The sequence below is a fragment of the Hypanus sabinus genome, chromosome 17 (genome assembly GCF_030144855.1).
Source record: "Hypanus sabinus isolate sHypSab1 chromosome 17, sHypSab1.hap1, whole genome shotgun sequence".
NCBI lineage: Eukaryota > Metazoa > Chordata > Chondrichthyes > Myliobatiformes > Dasyatidae > Hypanus > Hypanus sabinus.
In genome coordinates this window covers 61066735-61091270 of record NC_082722.1, presented here as the reverse complement: position 1 = coordinate 61091270, position 24536 = coordinate 61066735, and the positions used below count along the sequence as shown (strand labels likewise).

The 24536-nt window shown below is 38.8% G+C and overlaps 1 protein-coding gene across 1 annotated transcript; it reads left to right on the top strand.

Annotated features, from left to right (window-relative positions):
• Positions 1–925: 925 nt before the first annotated feature.
• cotl1 (coactosin-like F-actin binding protein 1) lies at positions 926–24298 on the top strand. Its single transcript, XM_059993173.1, has 4 exons — positions 926–1263; positions 1347–1429; positions 2995–3152; positions 23819–24298. Exons 1-4 carry the CDS (start codon positions 1187–1189, stop codon positions 23927–23929), a joined length of 429 nt encoding a protein of 142 aa, XP_059849156.1. The 5' UTR covers positions 926–1186; the 3' UTR covers positions 23930–24298.
• Positions 24299–24536: the final 238 nt, after the last annotated feature.

The following is a 24536-nucleotide window of genomic DNA, read 5'->3' as shown; positions in this document are numbered from 1 at the left end:
TTCCATGAAGGCAGAAAGCACTTCTTCACACAATGAATTGTAGAATCTGAAATTCTGTCCCTCTACAAGGCATTTGAGAGTCAATCCATTGAACATTTCAAACAGAGACTAATAGATTTTCTGAGACATTATTATCAGGGATATGGAACCTAGTCAGATAAGATTCAGGGAATCTGTAATTTAACAGAATGTCGCAAGAGCAGAACAAAAGCTGGAGCAGAACAAAATGCAGGTGCTGGAGGGACTCAGAGACCAGGCAGTGTTTGTGGAGGGAAAGGGTCAGCCAGCATTTTAGGTGGCTAGAGAGCTGCATGGTTTGCTCCTTTCTTCTACTTGGCCAATGTTGGTTTATTATCAGCACAAAAAAAAAGCTAATTATCTGGTCGATCTCACTTAGTTGACTGAAGGGGCTTGCAGAATGCAAATTGGCTGTCGTGTTCCCGACGTAACATCAGTAAGTGCATTGCAAAATGGTACAAATTGCATAAAGAGCTTCAGCATTAGTTTAGGCTTCTAAACCCTTTTTTTTCTAGGAATCTGTAACCTAGCATTTAATATTCTACAGATCGTCGAAAAAGTACTGTATTTTCTGTCAAGCCATTAGGATTATTCTTAAAGAAGCGATCGAGACAATGCATGACTGCTCTTCTCTTCAAATTGAACGGGGCATCAAATGGTTGTTGGCATCAATAGAATTATAAATACGAGAAGCCATATTTGGAGCAGAATTAAACAAAATGCCAAAAATACAGTGGAAAAAAAATAGCCTACAACCTAACATCTTAACGCACAACACCACCTCACAACTGAACGGTTCTCCCTGCTGAATTCCTACAGGGGGAGACAATCCTTTTCCGCGGTCACTTCAGAGATCAGCCTTTCAAAAGCGAAGATCACGACAGACGGAAATACGACATCAACACGCCCAAAGCCGGTAAAAAAGCGGCTGAAATGCATCCGCTAAAGCTGCCTGCATTTATCTGCAGCTTCATAGTGGGTGCTTCCTAACGTATGCCTGCGGCTTGCTATTAGGAACTGTGGAAGCTGCCGTAAGCCGACCTCGAATAAAACCCCAGTCAACAGCCGTGCTGCAGACCGTTATTAATTTTGCCTCCGTTAGTCCATTGATTGTCGGATCAGGGAATTATTGCGCATACTTTCGCCAGCCGATTTACCTATCGCTCAAATGGCCACGAAAATTGATAAAGAGGCATGCAGAGAGTCTTATAACATGGTCCGGGATGACAACACCGATGTGAATTGGTTAGTTTCACTATCAAATTTGCAAGTATATCATTCACATCTACTGTATATCGATCTAGAGTGTTTCTTTCTCTTTCTTTCAGGGTTGTTTTTAAATACGATGGGAGCACTATTGTTCCTGATTCACAAGGCACGTCGTACGATGAATTTAAACTCCAATGCACAAGTAAGGTTTGGGGCTTTTTATGACTGTAAGCGTTTTTGTTCCTTTAGTTGATGTGTCGAGGACCTACTGAGTGAGAACGTAGCTCACCATCCTATTTACCTTGAGCCACAGAAACCCTACCTAGATCATCTCATCATCAGATGGCTCCCCACGAGGAACTACCCGCTAGAAATGGCCCCGTATTTAAATCTGAAATTATATCCTGATTTTCGGGACATTATTTCAGACGAGAGGAAACCGGATGAATTGAAATGCAGCAATTTAATTTAGCTGTATTCCGCGTTACAATCGGGGTGTGCGTGTGGGTGGGGGGGGGGGGGCAAGAGGGAAGGGTATAACGAGAACGGGAAGTCATTGATTTGGATTGGTCTAAGACAGTATATCGAACGGTATCTCAAAGCTGACTAACCCAAGAAACCGTTTGGAGACTAAATGATTAAGTAAATCACCCCAATCAATTGCCAAGTTGAACAGAACTTTTACAATACAAAGGCAGAAGTTGTTTAATTAGAATGTAGATTGGTGGTTGGGTTTTATTTCTTGGCTACACTGCATTACCGATTGAAAAGTAAGCGTAGAATGCATTCCCTTTTTAAAGGTGTGGTACCTATTTGTTACATTTATTCTCTGTTTGCCATTTCTGCTCGCTCGTATTTAAAGATTATAAACTCAAAATATCAGCCATTATACTTTACCATAGTCATAATAGGTAACTAGTTAATGTAAACCCATTCCAAAGAGCGCTAGATTTCACACTCGCGATTCCCCACGGAATAATTGGCTGACTATCAATCTGAAATAGTTCTTAGACATAACAGACATTAGACAAAATTTAATCATCACCATGGGGAACTTGGAGATTTTTGCTTGAAGAAGATGGATGGGTATAATTTAATAATAAGTTAACTTTTGTCTCAAAGCGGCGTATCTTTTCAGACGCAAGAAACCTTGATTTTTAAAATTCATTCAGATATTTGAAAAGTCGCTATTAACTGTTTTATTGGACGAATAGATTTAGTGCAAGATTTAGATTTTCTTTTGGTTTTGCTTGTTTTACATGGCTTTCCTTGTGTTCCATTCGTCATTGTTGGGTGTGGCGATAAAGGGTGAGGTTCTGGCAAATGCTCTGTAACGTGTTCTCTCGATCTTCTGCGAATTTATTAAAATGTTCGGAGCTCGACCATAGTTTGAGCTTGGATGTTATGTATCCTGCGCCACTGGAACACAATTTTAAATTAAATGTTTTAAATGTTTTTTTTTGTTGGTGTGTGTTAAAATACCACCTGATTTTTTTCCCCATTATTTGAAAGTTGTATGTGGCACTTTAATCTAGGTTAGATCCAAAGTTTGATTATTAATGCAAATGGCTGTCTCCCTGAGGTAGAAATAACTGGAAATCTTGAACAGGCAGCTGCACAGTTGGCATCCATAGAGATTTTTAGGTGCGACCAAGGTCCACATCTTAATTGTTAACTTAGTTGTTAATTTGCAGCTGCTCATTGAACAGTTGCGTGTTTAGATGCATAGTTATCCTGGTTGTAATTTATTGCCATTCCGGCTGGCAGATGACCGCATAGTATATGGGTTTCATCGGATCATCACTGGCGATGCCATGAGTAAACGTGCTAAATTTGCTCTGATTACCTGGATTGGAGATGAAGTCACTGTACTGCAGAGAGCCAAAGTCAGCACTGATAAAAGTTTGGTAAAGGAAGTAGTACAGGTAAGTTTTAAACTTGTTTTATTTTTGAAACCTTATCAAATCTTACATATGCCGTCATTGTCCCAGTTATTCATCCGCCATTCAATAGGTGGCGTGGCTTCTATTGGTTTTAAATATTGTTGCAATATTTTTAATCATTGTATATTCCATAGTAACTTTGAGAGATGAAGCAGCACATATAAAATTAAAGGTGTACATCTATTAAAATTATTCTGATAGTATAATGACCAGTACGTGATTTTTTTCCCATGGGACAAGAAAAATCTGTAAATGCTAGTAATCTGAGATAAGTACAGAAAATTGGAGAAATATTCAGCAAGTAAGGCAGCAACTGTGGGGGGGGGGAGAGAGGGAGGGGAAAATTTGTTTCATGTTAAGAGACGTTTCAGAATTAAGATAATTAGAGACCACCTATTTCAAGTTGTTGAGAAACCCATCACAGGAATGCTCTTCACTCCTTATGAAACTTTAATCTGGTTAGATTTCTAATAGTCTTGGAAAAGTTGAAGAGAACAAAACAAATATCAGTGATATATTTTGCAATTTGAGTTGTTTTGCTTTCTTAGTATCCATGGAAGTTTTTTTGACATGAAGCATTGGTTTCACATGTCAGGCAGCATCTGTGGAAAGAAAAAAAACAAAGTTTGTACCCATTTTGTCCTTCTTGTTTTTGGTGCAATTTTGCAAACAATTGTAAAGCCCAGTCAGTAAAATTGACTGCTTTTCACTCTTGGTCTATGGTTATTTTAGTTGCTGTGGTATAAGTGTGGAAGGCCATGCTTTTACTCTGTTGTACTGTATGGCCTGCATGCTTGATGGCAAACTGGTAGAGTTGGTACTGCCTTGCAGTTCTTTCTTCACAGGTTCAATCATGACTTCTACTGTCGGTGTATAGTTTGCATATTCTTCCTGCAACTACATAGGTTTCCTCCTATATCACAAAGATGTGTAAATTGGTTACTCTAAATTGCCCTAAGTGTGCAAGGGACAGGTCAGATATAGGGGGACCTGATGGAAATGTGGGGAAAATGAATCTGAAGAACATTCATAGATTTAATGGACCAAAATGGCTCCCATGATCTGAAAAAAGGTTTTTTAAAAAACCTAAAATGGTGTACATAAAAATATTTAATATAACTTTTCTGTTCCGTTGTTAATGTGGACATCACTGTCAGCTTTGGGGGTTAAAAACTAATAACTGGTATGTATAGGAGAACAGAGCTTTCCATTAGCCGTGTATCTCCTGTGATTCAAGACCTATTCCCTTGTTGGAAAGCATGCATTGGGAATGCTAATGAACATGTAGTTTCTAGGCTTTGCACTATAATTAGAACTGTTGTTGCCATATCTGCCATCACACTTGGGTCAAGCACATGGATGGTACAAGAGTTGATAACAGCCCGGTGTAAAAGTCCCTTGTAATCTGAATGTATTTCTTGCATTAGTTATCTGAAATGTTTACCCATTTGTATCCAGATGTAGTCATACATGAATAACGCACTTTCTTTCTTGATTCTGAAATTGGATCAAGAAATTGAACTTGTGATGTGGCCAAACATCTGTGCACGGTTAGGCCCAAGCAGGTTCTGGATAGAGAACGGTTAATTGATCAAGTTCAAGGGTAGTAATATGGCATGCAAGTCTCCCAAACAAGTTAATATACATAATAATTTCTTGTGACCTTTTAAATATCTGTTTAATTTTAATCAAATGAAGGCATAAGAAGAAAATGTGCAATACCATCATTTCTTTATCTGGTACAAATAAGTAACATTTTTGAATGTTTAAAATAATCTATTTGAGACATTCAGAATACAGTCCATTCAAACACTCTTGTGAGAAATTAAAGCCACTGATTTGGTTTAATGCTATAAAGCTATTTTTTATGAGTTGCTGTTAAAGTTCAGCTTGGTTAATCTTCAAATCTCTATGTTGCAGATGGTCTGCACCTCCATTCAGCCATGATGTGCAGCAGACTAAATGGCTGAATGGTCTAATTCTGCACCTATACCCTGCGGCCTTAATTTTGTTTGAATGAAGAAGGTTTTATCTACTGCCAAGACCCCCAATGGACAAAACAAAATCTTTTCAAGGAGATGCTTGGGCATTTTGCACCACATTTACATTATTACCTTTCTCCCACAAATGGTCTCCCCTTTTTGACCTGAGCTGGAGTGAAGAAGTATTTGAGGATGCACTTTGCCATCTCCCCCAACTACCTCCCTACAGGAACCCAGATTTCTTGTGGGTGACTCTTTCTTTAGATTGTGAGTGGACAGATGTAAAAAGGATGAAAGTAAGGGGAAGATGGTGCTTTATTCATTTTTCTAATTTGTCATTTCTTAAATTTAGACCATAAGAGATAGGAGCAAAATAAGAGCATTTAAACTATCAAGTCTACTCCGCCATTCAATCATGGCTGATTTGTTATCCCTCTCATCCATGTTCTTTGTAATTTACAACAATGTTTGGGTGGTGACAGCAATGATTGCCATTTCCCACTTGTCCCATTGTTAAGGAAGTTTTCAGACTTTATTCTAAAGTTAATTTACAGTAGAATATAAAGAACGCTAAAGACTTTGAGAAATAATCATATTTGTTGATAAGTCATACAGCTAAACTATCTATCAAGTGTACAACTGTTCAGGTATGCCTTGTTTAAAAGCCAGGTCAAAATATGTCCAGTTACCAACCCATAACTTAATCATGATTTAATTATACATTGCTCTGTTCTATTTGCAACTTCTTGGATTATGAAGTAGATTTGCCTGCATATGCTAGAGCATGGATAATTATTGGGATTGTGGCATTGAGTGGTAAGTAAAATTTGTCCTAGATAATGAAGTTTTCCAATAGCGATTCCAATCATTACACTCTTGGTATGAATAATGCTGAATTCCTCACCGAGATCCTGATCAGAAACTAGGCTAGGCTAGTCATAAAAATAATTGACATAGTAATTGAAGGATATTGTAGGGCAATCAACCCTAACCATTTACACTATATCTATATGGTACAAAGACTTTGATAGAGTACCTATAACAAAAAAGGTTCTGCAAATGCTTGAAATCCAGAGCAATGTACAAAATACTGGAGGAACGCAGTGGGTCATTGAAGAATCTAAACTTGTCTGCATGGTTGCAGCTCCAAAAAAGAATTCTGCTGATTTGATAGTTCACATCCTCTTGATGCTTTCATTTCCTTCACGTTGGAACCATAGAATACTAGGGCATTCTCTTTACATGAGACAGTGCTGCATCTTACCAAGATTAGTTCAACATCATGACGAGGTTTCATGACTTTGTCTGAGAGAAGAGATTAGAATCCTGGAACTACTTACCTAACACAAATGTGGAAATACTTTCATTGCAATTATGGAACTGGAAGTGCCAATGATTGCTTCATTCATGAAAGAATGAACATTGGTGTTATTAGAAAGCCCTTGAATGTAGCAATCTACTTAGTTTGGCTTCTGATAAAAGAGAAAAAGATTTCCCAATGGTATTTGTGCAATTTTATACTTGAGGGTAGCATTCCACATGAGGTGAATACTTTTTATTGGGATGGTGGAGGGATGTCCTGCATTCTGGATGGAATGAAGACCATCTTCATTAGTTTTATAATAAGAACTTTATATTTATAAAGTGTCTTTAAGCTTGTCAATCTTGCCAGGCCTTTCATAGGAATTTGACATCAAGTCTAATAGAATATATTGACCCTAAATTTTAAGGTAGCATTTTCAATACGGAAAGATATGTAAATAATAGTGTGATGTAGAATGAGAATTCTACAGTTTTCTGGTCTTGGGATGAGTGGAATGGCTTGTCTGGGATGTTCACACAAAGCAGAAATGGCTGGAAGATGCCAGTTGCAGGGAAAAAAGAATTATTAACAATTTTAAAATGGAACTTAAGAGGTCACAAGCACAGGATGGGTAGAGGGGGAAGTTGGTGAGACTTGCTATTAGCATGCAGTATTTGAGGTGTCCTCAAATTTCAGGAAATTATAATCAAGCAAGCAAGGTGTATACAGGTATCCCCCGCTTTACAAAAGTTTGTTTTATGCCACTTCGCTTTTATGAAAGACCTACATTAGTACCTGTTTTTGCTAACCAAAAGAAATCCAGAGGATTTTTGCTTTTATGGAAAAAGGCAAAAAGCAAAAACAGCGTTCAGCGTTTGTTTTGCTCTCAGCAGAACACTCAGCATCAAGCCGCCACTGCTTTGAACTGCGTCAGATTTTCGCTATGATTGATAGTGCTGCAATGATTACAGAAAAGTATCACTTTAATTTTGAAAGGGCATGTAGGTTTAGGGCAGGTTTGTAGGATGTTTTGAGTGCTTACAAAGAACTGTATGATAGAAAAATGCGTGAACCTTCCAGTGTGCTCGCTGTCTTCCCGATTTTGGTAAGTGAAACTACACTGAACATATCTTATTTCTACTTTATATAGGCTGTGTATTTATCATATCATTTCTGCTTTTACTATATGTTAGTAAAATATATGCTCAAAAATTTTTCCCATACAAATGAATGGTAATTGCTTCTTCGCTTTACGCCATTGCGGCTTACGAAAGGTGTCATAGGAACGCTCTACTTTCAGATAGCAGGGGAAACCTGTATTAGGATCCTTAAGTTTAAAGTAGAAGCACGTGTGCTTTTTCATCAGCAGATTAAATGAGATGGAGTTGAGAATTGACTGGAAAATAAATTTGTAGCCAGAAGCTTGGGTTAGATTTCACACCTGGAAATGCAAACATTTTCAGATGTCTACAGGGAAGAGGATGAATTCTGTGAGGAATGAAGACTTTTGGATTTTGGCTTCCCAAAATGGAGACTATTTCTGCTCAGTTTGCACTGGTTATTAGAAATGTCATTAAATTTTTTCAATCTAGTCAGTAAGGTAAAGTGCGAGTTGTGAGGGAGAGGAGTGAGCTCTTGGTGCCCTTATTGAAATTGTTTTCTTAAAGATGTTGCCAAAGGGCATTTTGAAATTGAGAAATAGACCATTATCTCTGCTTACCACCACTTGCTTGTGGCCCAGCCATTCCAAAACTGTTTTATGTAAGTCAGACTGCAGATTTGCACAGGGTTAGTTTTGCTTTTCTTTGTTCTTGATCTGCCTTTCTGTAGATGAGTGTCATATTTTTGGGATAGGAAATCCAAAGCAGATTCATTTACTTCATTCTCAAGCATCCATGCGTATTTTATGATGTTGGTGTTTGAGTTACCTACCATTTTGTGCTTTCTCCAGGGTGAAAGTTGAGCCTAGAGATGAGACGTTTGGAATTAGCATTTTAATCTGATGCCCTTGATGTACCGTGTTTCTGTTCAATCTCAATCTCTATCTCAATTTGTACTCATTTGACATATCTCTTATTGACAGTTTTTTCTCGGCTCCATCCTTCTACACGAAATTGATGATGTGGAGCTTGTTGCTTTAAGCTTGAAACATTATTTGGATAAAGGCTGGTACAGATGTTGCTTCCAGTGGAACAACCTTGACATTTCGGCTAGTTGTGATGTTATGCCTTGAATGAAAATGCACTTGATTGTACTGCGGCATGGAGCATAGAATAGTACGGCCCAGCAACAGGCTGTTTGGCCCACGTGCTGAACTAAATCATAATAGCAGGGCATTATACACTACTGAAGTTTATTCCATTCCCTTCAAATTTCTACCTGGAAATCCATTGCTTAATTTTCCCATTGGTATTTGTTAACTGTATTTGCCAAAGTTGTAACATTCATTTCAAAATTAGGTGCCTGGCTTTGATTGGCTTTGGGACATTGAGCATTCACTCCCTTGTTACTTCACAATTACAGAGACGTTTACATATCTAATGATACCTAAACCATTGAGACTATTGGAAACTTGGAAGATTTTCAGTCCTTTTAATGTTATTAGGATAGAGAATTTTCTTACAGTGAAGGAAGTACCATTCATCAACTATACCCATTTCCTGTTTAAACCCCCTAATATATTTGGATCTGTAATGCTAGTCAGTTTATATACTGGAAAGTAATTAAATATTTGTATAATCCAATGCATTTTGTCTGTTCAAGCTTCTTTTAAGGCCAGCAACGTAAATAGATTATGGTAAAATTAAGTGACTCCATCTTTTGTAATCAATGTTTGCAGATCTTTACTAGCAACTCTACTGCAGTGAGATTACTTTTGATGTTGGACATGCAGCTCAAACATTTGCTGGACTGCTCATTTATTTATTTAGATACAATGAGGAATAGGCCTTTCCAGCCCTTTGAGCTGTGCAGCCCAGTAACCCCCCCCCCCAATTTAACCTTGGTCTAATCACGGGAAAATTGACAAAGACCTATTAACCATACATCCTGGACTGTGGGAGGAGCTCAAAACACCCGAAGAAAACCCATGCATTCCACAGGGAGGACATACAGACTCCTTACAGATGATATTGGAATCAAACTCTGAGCTCCAGCATACCAAGCTGTAACATCATTGCGTTAACCACTATGCTACCATGGTGCCTAACTTGCCAATGAGAACCAGGGCAAATGATAGCTTGTCCTTAGTGAATTAATAGTGATTGCTAATTCACATTCGATGAATATTGGCTTTATTGTTTTACCATTTGAAGAAATATTCAAGAAGTGTGAACATTAATAATTCCATTCAATTGATGGAAGAAAATGTATTCAAATTTGTTAATTTAAAGGTCTGGCTAATAGAGAATGTTTTAAAACTAGTCAATCCATCTGTTTCATTAAGGTTTGTATTATAACATGTGGAAGCTATATCTATCCTTAAGGCAAGAATAATGTAAGATTGCTAGCTGGTCACATCGAAAGAGAAGTGGACTTTATGAAAATATAAAATTCTATAAAGCAGATAATTAGTAATCTAAAGAGGAGCATGATGCAGTATTTGGGGGAAATGAAAGCTGTTATCAGCAAAACCTTGCTGGAAGCTGAAGAAAACAATTACAGCATTATTAAGCCATGGTTAAGAGTAAATGGAGCAAAAATGCTGTATTGGACCGTAGAGAGATTCCCAAGATATTAATTTCTCCTCTCAAAGCAAAACTCAATCAGGAAGCTGTATTAATTATTAACAAAGCAGTTGAACATGCGATTATCCTTAAAATAGATGGGACTGTTGGCCCAGATGAGAACAGCCCAAGAGTTTTTAAATAAATGGGACAGTGCTTGTGTGTGCCCTATACACTTAATGGCTTAAGATCTCAGATGATTGAAAGGAGGTTAAAATGTTCCAGTTTGGAAGGGGAAAACGAGATAGTGCTAGGTAACTAGAACCAGTTCAGTTTTACTTTATTGGAGCTATTTGAGTTGATTTACCATGAGAGATGGCCTATAATGACTACCCAGGTAAAGTAATTCCACGTAAACTAGTCATTTAAGTTGAAGTTCTTTGCTTGCAGTTGAGTGCAATCTTTTGGGAAGTTTCAGTGCAGATGTTACACTGAAAATAAAATCTTGTGAAATTAAAGGATTTGTTTTGTGAAATAACAATTGGTGAAAACTCAGAAGCTGAAAACTTGTGGTAGATTTTTTAATCTGCAGGGAAATTTGTTAGTACCAGTGTCCTATAGGAATCTATATTGATCCTTTTGTACTCTATTAACTTTAATAGTCTTGGCATTGGTGATGGGGATATAGTTTCTATCCAGTAGGGTGTACCTTCAGTAATGCTCTCCAAAATTTGTTAGATTGTGCACATTACCCCATTAATTGTTATGAAAATTGTAATGCTATAAATTAGGATTGAACAGGGAAGATCAGTTGCTTTTTAAAATTATTATGCTTTGTCATATTCTTTAATTTTACTTTTGACTTAAATTACGTGATGTTCATATACACTTGATAACCATTAAAGATCACAGAGCTGGTAAAGTTGGGGGCTTGTTCTTTGCTATCTGTTAAAGCCTTCAGCTAAAGGTAGAACATCTAACATTCAGACTTGGATGTAGTCAGATTTCTAGAGATCACCAATGATGCAAGGTTCAAACAACAGTAGACGTTAGGTGACTCTTTTGTCAGAGGATGTTGTTCCATTAGAATATGTTTCTGTTTGCAATGCTGAATGGTATAATTGAATGAGAACAAGAGACTGCGGATGTTGGAATCTGGAGCAACACAAAGTGCTGAAGATTGAGATTAATCTGGATGAGTGAGATTGGCCTCATGTGTAATTGGCTTAGAGATCACTTTGTATGCCGAAAATTAGAGTTGTTGTGTTTTATTGGACTAGTTTAATTCCCCTTGTGATTGGATGGTTTTTACAATGTAGTTAGAGTCATAGATGTAGAATAGCAAGAGTATAGGCCCAACTTGTCGATGCTGAGTACAGTGTCAACAAAGTTAGTCCCATTTTCCTGCCTTTGAACATAGACCATAGAACAGTATAGCCCGGTAAAGGGTCTTTTGGCTAACAATGTTGTTTTGAACCAAATAGGTTAGTAATCAAATGGCCAACTAAACTCATCCCCTCTGTCTATACAATGTCTATATCCTTCCCTTTTCCTCACATACATGTGCCAAACTAGATGTCTCTTAAAAGTCACTAATGTATCTGCCTCTACCACTACCCCAGGCAGAGCGTTCCATGTATCCACCACTCCCTGTGTAAAGACCTTGCTCCTTTGAAAGCACCCCCTCTCACTTTAAATGCATGCAACCCTGGAAAAAGATGCTGTCTGTCTACTATACCTCCACCTCTCATAATCTTATAAGCTCCCTCAGATCTCCCCTCGGCCTCTGCCACTTCAGAAAGAACAACCCAGGTTTGTCCAAGCTTTTTTATAACACATGCCCTCTAATCCAGGCAACATCTTGGTAACCCTCTTTTGCTCCGTCTCCAAAACCTTCCTAGAACGGGGTGACCAGAACTGTATGCAGTACTCCAGATGCATCCTATCTAGAGTTCTTTAAAGCTGCAATGTAATATTCTGACTTCTGAACTTCATGCCTCAACTAATAAAGGCAAAAATGCCATATGCCACCTTAACCACCCTATTAACCTACTTAGCTATGAACCTGCACCCCAAGATCCCTCTGCTCCTCAACACTGTTAAGGGTCTTGCCCTTAACAGTGAACTGTCTCTTTACATTTGATCTACCATTTCACATTTTGCTGGGTTAAACTCCATTTTTCATTTCTTCGTCCATACCTGCAGCTGATGTATATCCCACTTATTCTTTGCCAGTCTTCAGTGCTATCCAGAACATAACCAATCTTCATGTCATCTGCAAACTTACTAACCCGCTTATCTAAGTTTTTGTCCAGGTCATTTATATATGTCACAAACAGCAGAGGTCTCAGTACAGATCCCTGTGGGACACCACTAATGATAGTCCTCTAGCTAAAATAAGTCCCATTGATCACTGCCTTCTGTCTTCTATAGGCAAGCCAGTTCTGAATCCAACTAGCTATTTCATTGTGGATCCCATGCATCTTAATCTTCTGGGTGAGTCTCCCATGAGGGACCTCGTCAAGCATCTTACTAAAACCCATATAAACAGCATTTACAGCTCTACCTTCAGCGATTGCCCTCACCATCTCATCAAAAAAAAACTCAATCCAGTTAGTAAGTTACAACTTGCTGCACTCAAAGCCATGCTGGCTTTCCGTAATTATGCTATGGTTTTCTAAATGCTCATTAATCCTATTCCTAAGAATTATCTCCAGTAACTTCACCGCTGATGTAAGACTCACAGCTCTATAGTTTCCAGAATTATCTCTGGTTCCCCTATTGTATAATGGAACAACATTAGCTGCTCACTGTGCTCATTGTTCTCTTGGACCTCGCCTGTGGCTAGAGAGGACACAAAAATATTGCTCAAGATCACAACAATCTTTTTTCTTGCCTCTCTCAATAACTGGGCTATATCCCATCAAGCCCATCTACTTTGATGCTCTTTAAGTCATCCAACTCTATTTCCCACTTTACATCAAAATCCCCCCATGTACTGTATATCTATACTTTAGGCACTGAGCTCACTAGTTTCCACGTCCTTCTCCTTGGTAAATACTGATGTAAATATTCATTAAGGACCTCACCCACTTCCCTTGAGTCCAAGCAAATGTCCTCCCCTTTATCCTTGAGCAGTCCTACCTTCTTAGTAATCCTCTTGGTCCCGATGTAGGTATAGAATGTCTTTGGATTTTCTTGCCAAGAACTTCTTATGGCCCTTCCTGGCTTTACTAATATCCTTGTTGTTCTCTGTTTTTTTTATATAATCCTCAAGGTTTCTGTTTGATTTTTAGCTCCTGAAGATTTACACACTTTTCCACTTTCTTTTTGGCTAAGTACTTCGCCTCCCTTGACATCCAAGGTTCTCTTGCGCTGCCATTCCTGTCTTTCTGAGTGGAACATGCCTGTTTGCATTCTGTGCACTTGGTCCTTACGCACTCTCTACATGTCAGAATGTGTATTTGCCCAAAAACTCTGTTTCCCAATTAACTCCTTAGTTCCTGCCTAATGCTTCTGCAATTTGCCCTGCTCCAATTTAAATTTCTTCCACAAGGTCCATAGTTATCCATATCTATGGCCACCTTAAAACTGGGGAACAGTGACCACAATTCCTTAACTGCTCACCCACCGAAAGATTGGTCACCTAGCTAAGCTCATCACCCAACACCAGATCCAGTATAGCCCCTCTTCTTGTTGGACTATCTACAATTTAAGAAGCCCTCCTGGATGCACCTAATAAGTCAGTGCCATCTAAACCTTTTATTAAGAAAGTCCCAGTTTATATGAGGGAATTTGTAGACCCCCATGACACTTTAACACCTTAATCTGCCTGCATATCTGTTCCTCAGTGTCCCATATCTATTGAGGAGGCCTACAGTACAATCCCATCAATGTGATTGCGCACTTCCTATTTTGAGTTCTGCCCATATAAACTCAGTGGACTGCCTCCATGATGTCCCCGCTGGGTGTAGCTGTGATATTGTCTCTGATTAGTAGTGCAACTTCACCATCCCCCTCCCCCCCACCACCACCTCTTGCCTCTCTCTATCTTTTCTAAAACATAGTATTCCTGAAACATTAAGTACCCATTCCTATCCCTCTCTCAACCAAGTCTCTGAGCTAGTCACAATATCATAGTTCCATGTACTGATCCATGCTCTAAATTAATCACTGTTATCCACAATACTCACAGCGTTAAAATACACACACTTCGAAGTATCTGTTCCATTGTATCCATTACTTTTCTCTTGGTTGTTTTTATTGACCTTGACCTTCTCTGCATCCTATCATTTTCTGACCTGATGCTTTAGTTCCCATCCCCTGCCAAACTAGTTTAAATCCTTCCAAGTAGCTCCTTCTGGCTGGGATATTGGTTTCCCTCCAGATCAGGTGCAACCTGCCCCTCTTGTTTGTACAGGTCACCACTGTCCCAGAAGAGGTTCCAATGACTCAAGAACACTGCCCCTGCACTAGTTCCTTAGCCACTCAGTTATCTGTGCTATCATCCTATTCCTGCCCTGACTAGCATGTGACACAAGGAGTAATCCAGTGATTACTATCTTGGAGGTCCTGCTCTTCAGCCTCTTTACTCACTGTGCAGACTTCTTCTCCACTTCTTCCTCTGTCATTGGTGCTAATGTGTATTAGGATCTCTGGCTGCTCCCCCTTCCCCTCTGAGACATCCTGGACTCTAGATGTCTCAACATTAATGGCCTGTCTGCCACCCTAACTATTGAGTTTCCTGTCACAATCACTCTTCCTGACTTTACCCTTCCCTGCTGAGTCTCAGAGCTTGCCATTGGCTTGGTTGCAGCTGATGTACCCTAATCGACCATCTCCTTCCTTCCCCTCCCCCCCACCCCAAAGCAATATCCAAAGAGTATGCTTGTTGCTGGAGAACAGCCACGGGAACCCTGCTTGGAGAGTGAACAGTCAGTGTAGAGTTCCCAAGTAGTCACCTATCTACTATCTGAAGTCTGCACTCTGGGTGTGTGAGGTTTTAAGCCCCCTGGATGGTTCTCAGTACATCTAGCTGCAGTTCCTTGACTTTGTCAGTCAGGAGCTGAAGTTGGGTACCTTTCATGTAGATGTCGTCATCAGGGAGACTGTTAGGAGCGTTCTGTCACCTTAACCATCCTGCCCAAACTGAACTAAGGATTTATAGACAAAAAAAAGCTTACCAGTTCTAACATGTACCTTCTTTCTGAACCTTTTGAGTTTCATGCTCACCTAAGTCACTTGCGCAGCCTTTCTCACTGAGATGTTGTACCTTTGGCTCTAACTTCTCAAACCCAAGATTCTGCTTTTTTCGAACACCTCTTGCTTTTAGTTTTTAGTTCCCTTTCTTGGGGTAATGACGTCTTTGCTATAACAGGGTAATCAAAAGGATACACGGTTCTCTAAGTTTGGACACACTAATATCTTGTACAACTGCAACATATTGACCTAACTCCTATACTCTGATTGAAGGCCAGCATACTGAATGCCTTCTTCACCATTGTCTACCTCTGATGCTACTTTTAGTGAAGTATGTAGTTGCCTTCCTATTTTCTTTGTTGCACAACACTTCCCAGAGCCTGACCATTCACTGTAGGAGTCCATTTTATTTCACCAAAATGCAACAGAGTTCACTTGAATTTGCTAATCCTCAACCCTTTAATGTAGCTGATCAAAATCATCTTGTAATTTTTGATACACTATTAGATATTTTATTGTAACAAAGTGTGGTAAGGGTAGTCTTAGAGCTTTTCAAATACAGTACTGTGCAAAAGTCTTGATCAAGTATATATAGCTAAGGTGTCATAGACTTTTGCACGGTACTGTATAATATGTCTTTCCAGTTACCAAATAACACTTGATACTACTGAGCTAATAAAAAGCTAAGTAAGTTTATTTCTGTTTCCCAACCTTCTTCCTATTTTAACCAATATTCGGTACTGTAAATAAGCCTTGGGCACCCTAGCTATACATATGTGCCCAAGTCATTTGCACAGTATTTACATAGCTATTTTGTTCACCCACTGCTTTCAGTCCACCAGCCTCCACATCCAATACATTGCTACTTTCACTAAAAGGATCCTAAGAGTAGCCATATCTTCCCCTCATGACTTTCTGCCCACCACAGAAATCCCTCCTTGACTCCGGCACTACAATCTTACAACTACAGGGAGGTACAATACTTGCCCTTGGATTTTCTTCCCACCAACAACCAGGGACCTAGCCAGCCTTTTCTGAGTAATGCAAAGGTTCATTTGTACCTCCCCCACCTTGTCCACTGCATTTGGGGCACCTGATGTGGTGAGCTCCAGATCAGTGAGACTGTCTTGAAGAACATCTGCAGTGACCAACCTGAGCTCCCAGTTGCATCCTGTTTCAACTCTCTTTCACACTCTAATACCAACTTGTCCAACTTCTGCATTTGCCATTGCCAGAGTGAAATTTAATGGAAACAACACCTCAATCCTCCTGGGTAGTCCATAGGCCAATGGAAGGAACAATGAATTTTCCAATTTCATGCATGGTTTGCTTCCTATATTCCCATTCTCTTTCTCTCCATGCTTATTACCTTTTAGCAGCTGCCTCCATCTGTCTATCATCCCACTGCTCCTCCTCAATTCACCAATCAAATTAAGGTTATTTCCCTCTTGGCTCTACCCTGATGCACGGTCATAGCTCTAAACTTTAATAATTCCTTCCCCATCACAGATACCACTTGACTACTGGGTTTTATTTTACAGATAGGGTAAATCTACAGCTTCCTTGAAAGGTACTTAATTTTAAATATTATGCTTTTAATTCTGCACAGGCAATTTATGCTGAGCAGGGTTTCCCTAACAAATTATCAATGTTCTGAATCCTCTTTATAATCCCAAAAAATCAGTCGCAATTTGATTGAGATGAGCCAGTTTCATTGTACTATCTTTATCCCTTTGGCTTGCTTCATGAACTTTAACTCTCTACTATAGAAATGCTTTGTTTCTTCATTGTTGGAAACATAATGCTTTGAAAAACGTAAGCTTATAAGCATTCTGAACAAATTGTGAATAAATCTTAATCTGATATCCTGATGTTTGGATATAAAAGACTTGGCAGGAGGAAAATGTTTTTGCTGCACATTGCTGTTATATGTTGATTTGTAACCTTTGGTGACGTTGTCACATTGCAAGGCAGGTTCTATTTGTGAAGACAAGTTCAAAATTTTCTGTTTGAATCTTACAGCACATTCAGAAGGTTCATGCAACATCTTGGGATATAATTTTGGTCAACTTTGAAATGTAATCATCAAGAAATGCTGAGCTTATAGTGAACCAGAGTCATATTCTACTGTTCTTGGTAATGGATGTGTGGATACTTAGATGGATGTGAACAGTTTCAATTTCAGTAGATGTACTGTACACTTATGATCAAGGTTGGATGTTTAGAGCTAGCCTTGCAACATTGGTTTCACAGTGCTTAAGACCTCCATTTGACACTTATTTACATGATTAAATATTCAAAATCTGCTTGAACATTATTTGCTCTTGCCATTCTTAATGGACAGATGGGACGTGCTCCCAAGTGTAGCTGCATGTTTTGATAATTCTTAATGATGAATAATTGCTAGGTTTGCAAGCCTGAAGGGCTATTGAAAGGCTGAAAGAGAAAATGGGGCCTGTGGCACCTTTTTGGAATTGATTGCATAGTGCACAAGGATGACAGCGATAGGAAGAAGTTTACAGATGGCTGTAAATGCTGGTTTATACAACAGCTGAAGAACTTCAGGGAATGTTCACACTAAAGAACATAGAACTTTACAGCACAGTACATGTCCTTCAACCACAATGGTGTACCAATCTTTTAACCTACCCTAAGATCAATCTAACCATCCCATACCTCCCTACATAACACTCCACTTTTGTTTTCTCTCATCCCATATGCCTATCTAAGAACTTAAGTGCCCCTAATGCTATCTGCTTGTCCCACCACCTTGGTAGGGCATTCCATGCACCCACCACTTTGTGTTAAAACAACAACTTCCCTCTAATATCTCACGATACTTTCCTCCAGTCACCTTAAAATTATGCCCCCTTGTATTAGCCATTTCCACCCTTGGAAAAAGCCTCTGCCTATCCACTCAATCTATGCCTCTTATCATCTTGTAAACCTCTAACCTCTCTCATCCTCCCAGAGAGAAAAGCTTAAGCTCGATCAACTTATCTTCATAAGATATGCCCTCTCAACCATAAGAAATAGTATTTGAGTTATATTACTTGGCCTATTGACTTTGCTCAATTGTTCTGTCATCACTAATCCAAGCAGCATCCTGGTAAATCTCTTCTACACCCTCTCCAAAGTTTCCACAAACTTCCTATAATGAGGTGACCAGAAACTGAACACATATTTCAAATATTGTCTAAGTAGGGTTTTATAGAACTGCAACATTAGTTAGGGGATTGAGTTCTAGAGCCACAAAGTAATGAAGGCCCACTTACCATACACCTCATTAAGAACCCCTTTAACTTCTGCGCCAACTTTGAGGAATCTATGGATGTGGACTCTTGTACCTCTGCACTGCCAAGAGTCCTGCCATTAACCCTGTATTCTGCCTTCAAATTTCACCTTGCAAAATGAATCACTTCACACTTTTCTCAGTTGAACTCCATCTCACACTTCTCAGCCCAGCTCTGCATCCAGTCAATATCCCGTCAACCTACAATAACCTTCCACCAAGATTTTGGAAAATGTTGATTTTCAAGGGTTCTGAAGGTCACCAATTGATTTGTTTATTTTTGAGTTAGTTTTGTTCAAGATCCAGTTAGCTTCAACCTGAGCTTGAAGAAAAGAAACTAGATGAATTCCCTCAGTGATTAATGAGTAGTGTTTTCATTTGGTGGGAGGTGGGTGGAATGGGAGAAGAGGGAAATGTCACCATAAGAGCTGCAGGCTTGCTTCTGATCCTGATTTGTTCACTATTTAAATACAGGTGATGTTCTCTCCCACACTCTTGCAGCTGGTGTTTCAGGGTACAGCTACTTCTAATGGTGGCATTTGCTCATTTGTCTTTCTAAAAAATCTACAAGCAGGCTTGTGTTGCATTGCAGACGTTTGTCACTCAGTGGTTTAGATTTTGCAGTCACTAGAAAATGTTACTCAATGTTCACTTGACGCGGAGCTGCAGAGCTGAGATATGGAATCGGCCACGATCTTGCTGAATGGTGAAATCATCTGTGAAAAGCCTATTTTCAGTTTCAGATTCTTGTCTTGAAAGGCAGCAGTGCTGAGGGTAATGTGATCATTATAGACTTTGGGGGCATATAATGTGGATGAGATAATAAGAAATAATGGGGGAGAAAAACAAATGCAGAGCTGATTATTTAATGCTTAAAGAATTGCAGCATGATGCTTTGCAGAGGGAGGTGGGAGTGCTTGTGCATGAATCACAAAAGGTTGATTTGCAGGTCCAGCATGCTATCAAGAAGGCAAATGTTGGCCTTTATCGCTAGCAGGATTGAATTTAAGAGTAGGGAGGTTATGCTGCAACTGTACAGGGTACTGGTGAGGCCATACCGGGAGTTTTGTATGTAGTTCTGGTCTCCTTACTTGAGGAAGAATATTCTGGCTTTGGAGGAGGTGCAGAGGAGTTCACCAGGTTGATCGCAAAGATGAGTGGGTTAGACTATGAGGAGAGATTGAGTTGCCTGGGACTGTACTAGCTGGAATTCAGAAGAATGAGAGGAGATCTGATAGAAACATATAAAATTATGAGAGGGATAGATAAGATGGAGGCCAGGAAGTTGTTTCCACTGTGAGATGAGACTAGAACTAGGGGACACAGAAGATTCAGGGGAGTAGATTTAGGACAGAGATAAGGAGGAAATGCTTGTCCCAGAGAATGGTGAATCTGTGGAATTCTCTGCCCAGTGGAGGCTACCTCAGTAAATATATGTAAGACAAGGTTGGATAGATTTTTGAATGGTGGAGCAGACTTGGCAGATGGTCTACTTCTGCTTCTATTTCTTATGTTCTTGTGTTCAGAAGGTGATTGGTTAATCTGCCCAAGGAAGAGTCCTACAGGAAAACAATTCTAATCTTTATTGAGAACAAGAGGCTTAACCACACAGTATAGGAATTACTTCCAAGTGAATGGTGAAATCCTGACATGCTATTGATTTTATATATTTGCCTCCAAATTGGGTCTGGCCATCCATGTGGTGAAATTCTGGGTGACAATCATGCATGTGATTGTGTTGGAAAAACTGGGGTCAACATGCCTATTTTTAACACCATGAAATCAAATTTCTGTACCTTTTGGTAATTAGAAGCTAATATCACTTGAATCTTCAATCTAGTTAAATTGGAGTTATCTCCTTACAATGCAAATACAGAAGTCAGTTGGATTGGGAAAGTTTGTCCATGTTGGAAGCAAACAATTGACATTTTCTACCCAGTTTTGTTATGCATCTAGACTCAAGAATTTTATATTCTCTCAAGGTAGAGTCTTGTGTAATAATTAACCAGCTTCCTGGTTAGTGTTCATATTTATTTGTTCATTGACTGAATATTACTGACATTTATTTTTTGACCCATAATTTCCACTGAATTGAGGAGACTATTAAGAGTTGACTCTCCAGATCAGATTGGAGACACTCACCAACTAGTCTGGGTAAAGCTGACAGTTTTCTTTCTCTGAAGGACCAATTCTTTTGTTATGACAATATAATGGCAAGTGAGATTTGTAATTCCTTTTTTATACTTATTTCTCACCAGTTGGGCTGGAACTTACATTTGGATTGATGATCCAAGATCTCCTCTGGCTACCTAAGTAACAAAAAACTAATCTACTAGTGTAATTTTCGGGAATGTTTTGAGTGTTGACAAGGGAAAGTTTAAATGTCCATGACCTCCTTTACTGGTTGGAGGAGCAACAACTTGTATCATGTTTGGGGAGCCTCCAGCCTGATGGCACAAACATTGATTTCTTGAGCTTCCAGTAATTGCCCACCCCTTCCCTTCACCATTCCCATTTCCATTTCTCGCTCACCTTATCTCCTTACCTGCCATCACCTCACACTGGTGCTTCTCCACCTTCCCTTCCTTCCATGGTTTTCTACTCTCTATCAGATTCCCCCTTCTCAGGTCCTTTATCTCTTTCACCTATCAGCTTCCCAGCTTCACCATCCCCTCCTGGTTTCACCTGTTACTTACCACTTTGTACTTTTTCCTCCCCTCCCTGCACCTTCTTACTCTGACTTCTCATTTTGCGTTCCAGTTCTGATGAAGGGTCTCAGCCCAAAACATCGATTGCTTACTCTTTTCCATAAATACTGCCTGGCCTGCTGAGTTCAAACAACACACGTAAACTGCTGGAGGAAAAGTTTGTGTTAGTGTGTATGATGTGTTGCAAGCTTTTTCTGGTAGACTTCTGTGGTATCTTAAAAATGCACTACATTATCCATTGTGATTTATTCAATCCTACTTTCACTGTGGGATTGATTACCTTCACAAAAACTGCAGAAGGACATTATCTTCTCACCCATTTGGGATGGGTATTCAATATTAGCAATGGCATATCCTGTCTGCAAATAATTAAAAAAATATTAGTGCCACTGTAGTCACTTTTAATTGCTATTCCAAGTTTTTCTAATTTAATTGGAATAATGCAGTCTTTTTGGGGCATGGAGTAAACAATGAAAGACTCATCATTTTGTAAAGTAAATGACTATGCCAGAAATAAAACTAGTTTCTTGCATCTTGGTTATGAACTGAGTATTGTAATGGGGGGAAAATCCTGCAAACAGCTTTTGGGAACAATCTGTGTTCAGTGTGCAGAGTAAATTGGCATGAATGTCAAGCATCAGCTAACAAAATGCATCCATTCTAACACTTACAATGCAACTTTTGTAAGCTGTAATAAATAGGTCTAAAAGCAGATGGCTTGAATTTATAAAGGCCTCAGCTTCACTAAGTGAAGAAAATGTTATGTACTAAATGACTCTATTAGTATTTCACACCGATTTACCACTTGGGAGTGTTTTCTTAAAACACTGAACACTGATTTATGGCTGCAAGCTTCTTGACAAAAGACATCTACATGAAGTGGAAACACTTGTTTAGTCCACTCATTACAATATATTTGGGGAACGTTATAATGCAAATTGTTTGCAGTTGTATTTTGGGTTAAATTTGCCTTTGTGATTACTCACGAGCATTTTGACTGAAGATCAACTTGGATTTGGTACAGTGTAACATCGAGTATACTGTAGAATCTTTAAACTGATAGAACGAAAATTTTACAAGTTGTGTTCTACTTTGCATAGTAGTGAACTTTAATTTTGATTCCTACTTTAGCAGAGAATGAAATGGTCAATATTCCTACTTGATTTTTAGATACAAAGTGAGCTGTTGAAAGTTGTACTATGGAAAACTTAACACTTGTCAAGTTATCAAATAATGACTTTGTACGTTGGGGATGCCTGACTCATACAGAATGAAAAGACCACTGTATACTTGCAATGAACGGGTGGGGGAGTGTATAAGCAGACAGAATGATCATCACTTGTCTTACAGTGGCAATTCAGAAGCTGTACTGGTATTTGGGGTGCGCAAACAGTTCAATATTTTCCCCATTTCATAAGTTTAAGATTATAACTTTGTAGTTGTATGATTTTTAAACAAGTTGAATTGTTACTGGAATGGTTGAGAAATCGAATCTACTACTTGGGCATGACATTGACCTCCCTCCCCCCAAGAAACTAATGCATTGAGCATTTTAAATGAACAACCACTATAGGTCTGACTTATGGTAGTACTCACCAATGGAGAAATATGCCAGTGTTACTCAGGGGAATGTTAGTTTACTTTTTATCAATAAATCTTTTATAAGCTGAGCTATTTTCAAACTTTTTTACTTAGAATGCTAGCAATAAAGTACCTTGTTTAGTAATATTTTGTGAATTTAACATCCAAGTTTAAATCTTATTCTGCAATTATCTTTTTCTATCTTGAATGCCGCTTGGGAGAAATTAACTAATTTTCAATGTTGTGATTTTTATTTCTGTCCATTTGCACCTTACCTTTCTGAATGCTGATATACCTATGTAAATTGAGTTTTAAAAAGACACTTATTTTTACAATTAAGTGTGATAAATTGAATCTTTGAGGAGAAAGGAACTATTCATCTCCACTTCCTTAAAAGGATATTCTATTAGAAATTGAAGAAAAGTATGGAAGTGAACTGAGGTTGCTATGAGGTTAGACAATATTATGGTACAAATTGGAGGGCAAGCTTTCTGCTGGAAAGTTAGAAGGATGGACGGTTCTGGATGAGCTTACTTGGGAAATGTATGGAGAAACAATACAAGACAATCTTATTTTGAAGGTTACCAAGCCCGAGGGCTGCAGTGGAACAATCACAATGCAACAAAACATTGCAGGTTGCTGAAATTGTAACTGACTGTAAAGAATGTCCATATTTTTCATGTGCATTCTCTTTGCTGTTTGATATTATATATTTTCAGAACTGTTGATCATTCTGTTTTAATTGCATCTGAAGAAACTTGAATTTTTTTTGTTTATTTTGAGAATTTTGCTGTGCAATGAACTTTCAAGGGCCATTTATAAGTGCTTTAGTAATTTTCTTCTTGGATAGGGTGCAAAGTGAATTACGTTTTGTGCCATCAGCTGAAGAGAATCATACATTTTTCTTCTGTCTTGTAGAACTTTGCTAAAGAGTTCGTCATCTGTGACCCACATGAATTGGCTGAGGACTACATCAAACAAGAACTAGAGAAAACTGGAGGAGCTAATTATGATGCACAACTGAAATGAAATAGGAGCTAACTATCATCAGCTTTGCTAGGGTATGGAGAAAAAAAAATGAATGGCCACATAGCTGCATTTCCACCTACAGCAGCCCCAAGGAACTTGTACTCATTCAGCATTATGAATGCCCTCCTTAAATTAGTTCAGAGGTGCATGTAAGAGCCCGCAGGCACAGTCAAAAGCTTATCATAAATTTTTGTTGTTTGCATTGTGGTTGACTTTTTTTCCAAATGGTCCCAGGAGGAGAATTATGATTTTGTTTCAACTTTTATATGCAAGTTTCCCAAGGCTTCGTTCTGGAATTAAGATTATGTAGTGGGTGTGGGTGACTGATAATGATAAAGCATTGTCAATAAATTTTTTTCAAAAATAGAATTTGTGTTTTGTTTTTTTTTTATCTAGAGCAAAATTTGAACATTCATTTTCAATCATGGTGAGACTTGTATAAGTAACTGAGGGCAGTTGCTGCAGCAGTTGTCACTGCTGGGATTGGGTTTCCTAGAACAGTACCTAGATCACAGTTCACTCGTGAACAGTCTATTTTGCTGAACCATCACGATGGGAGTGTTTCATGTCTTTAGCTGTTTCATTCAATAATGCAGCTAAAAAAAAT

Coding starts and splice junctions, on each gene's coding strand:
- cotl1 (XM_059993173.1), top strand. CDS start 1,187: ATGGCCACGAAAATTGATAAAGAGGCATGCAGAGAGTCTTATAACATG. Junction 1,264..1,346: donor GACAACACCGATGTGAATTG/GTTAGTTTCACT, acceptor TCTTTCTTTCAG/GGTTGTTTTTAAATACGATG. Junction 3,153..23,818: donor TGGTAAAGGAAGTAGTACAG/GTAAGTTTTAAA, acceptor TCTGTCTTGTAG/AACTTTGCTAAAGAGTTCGT.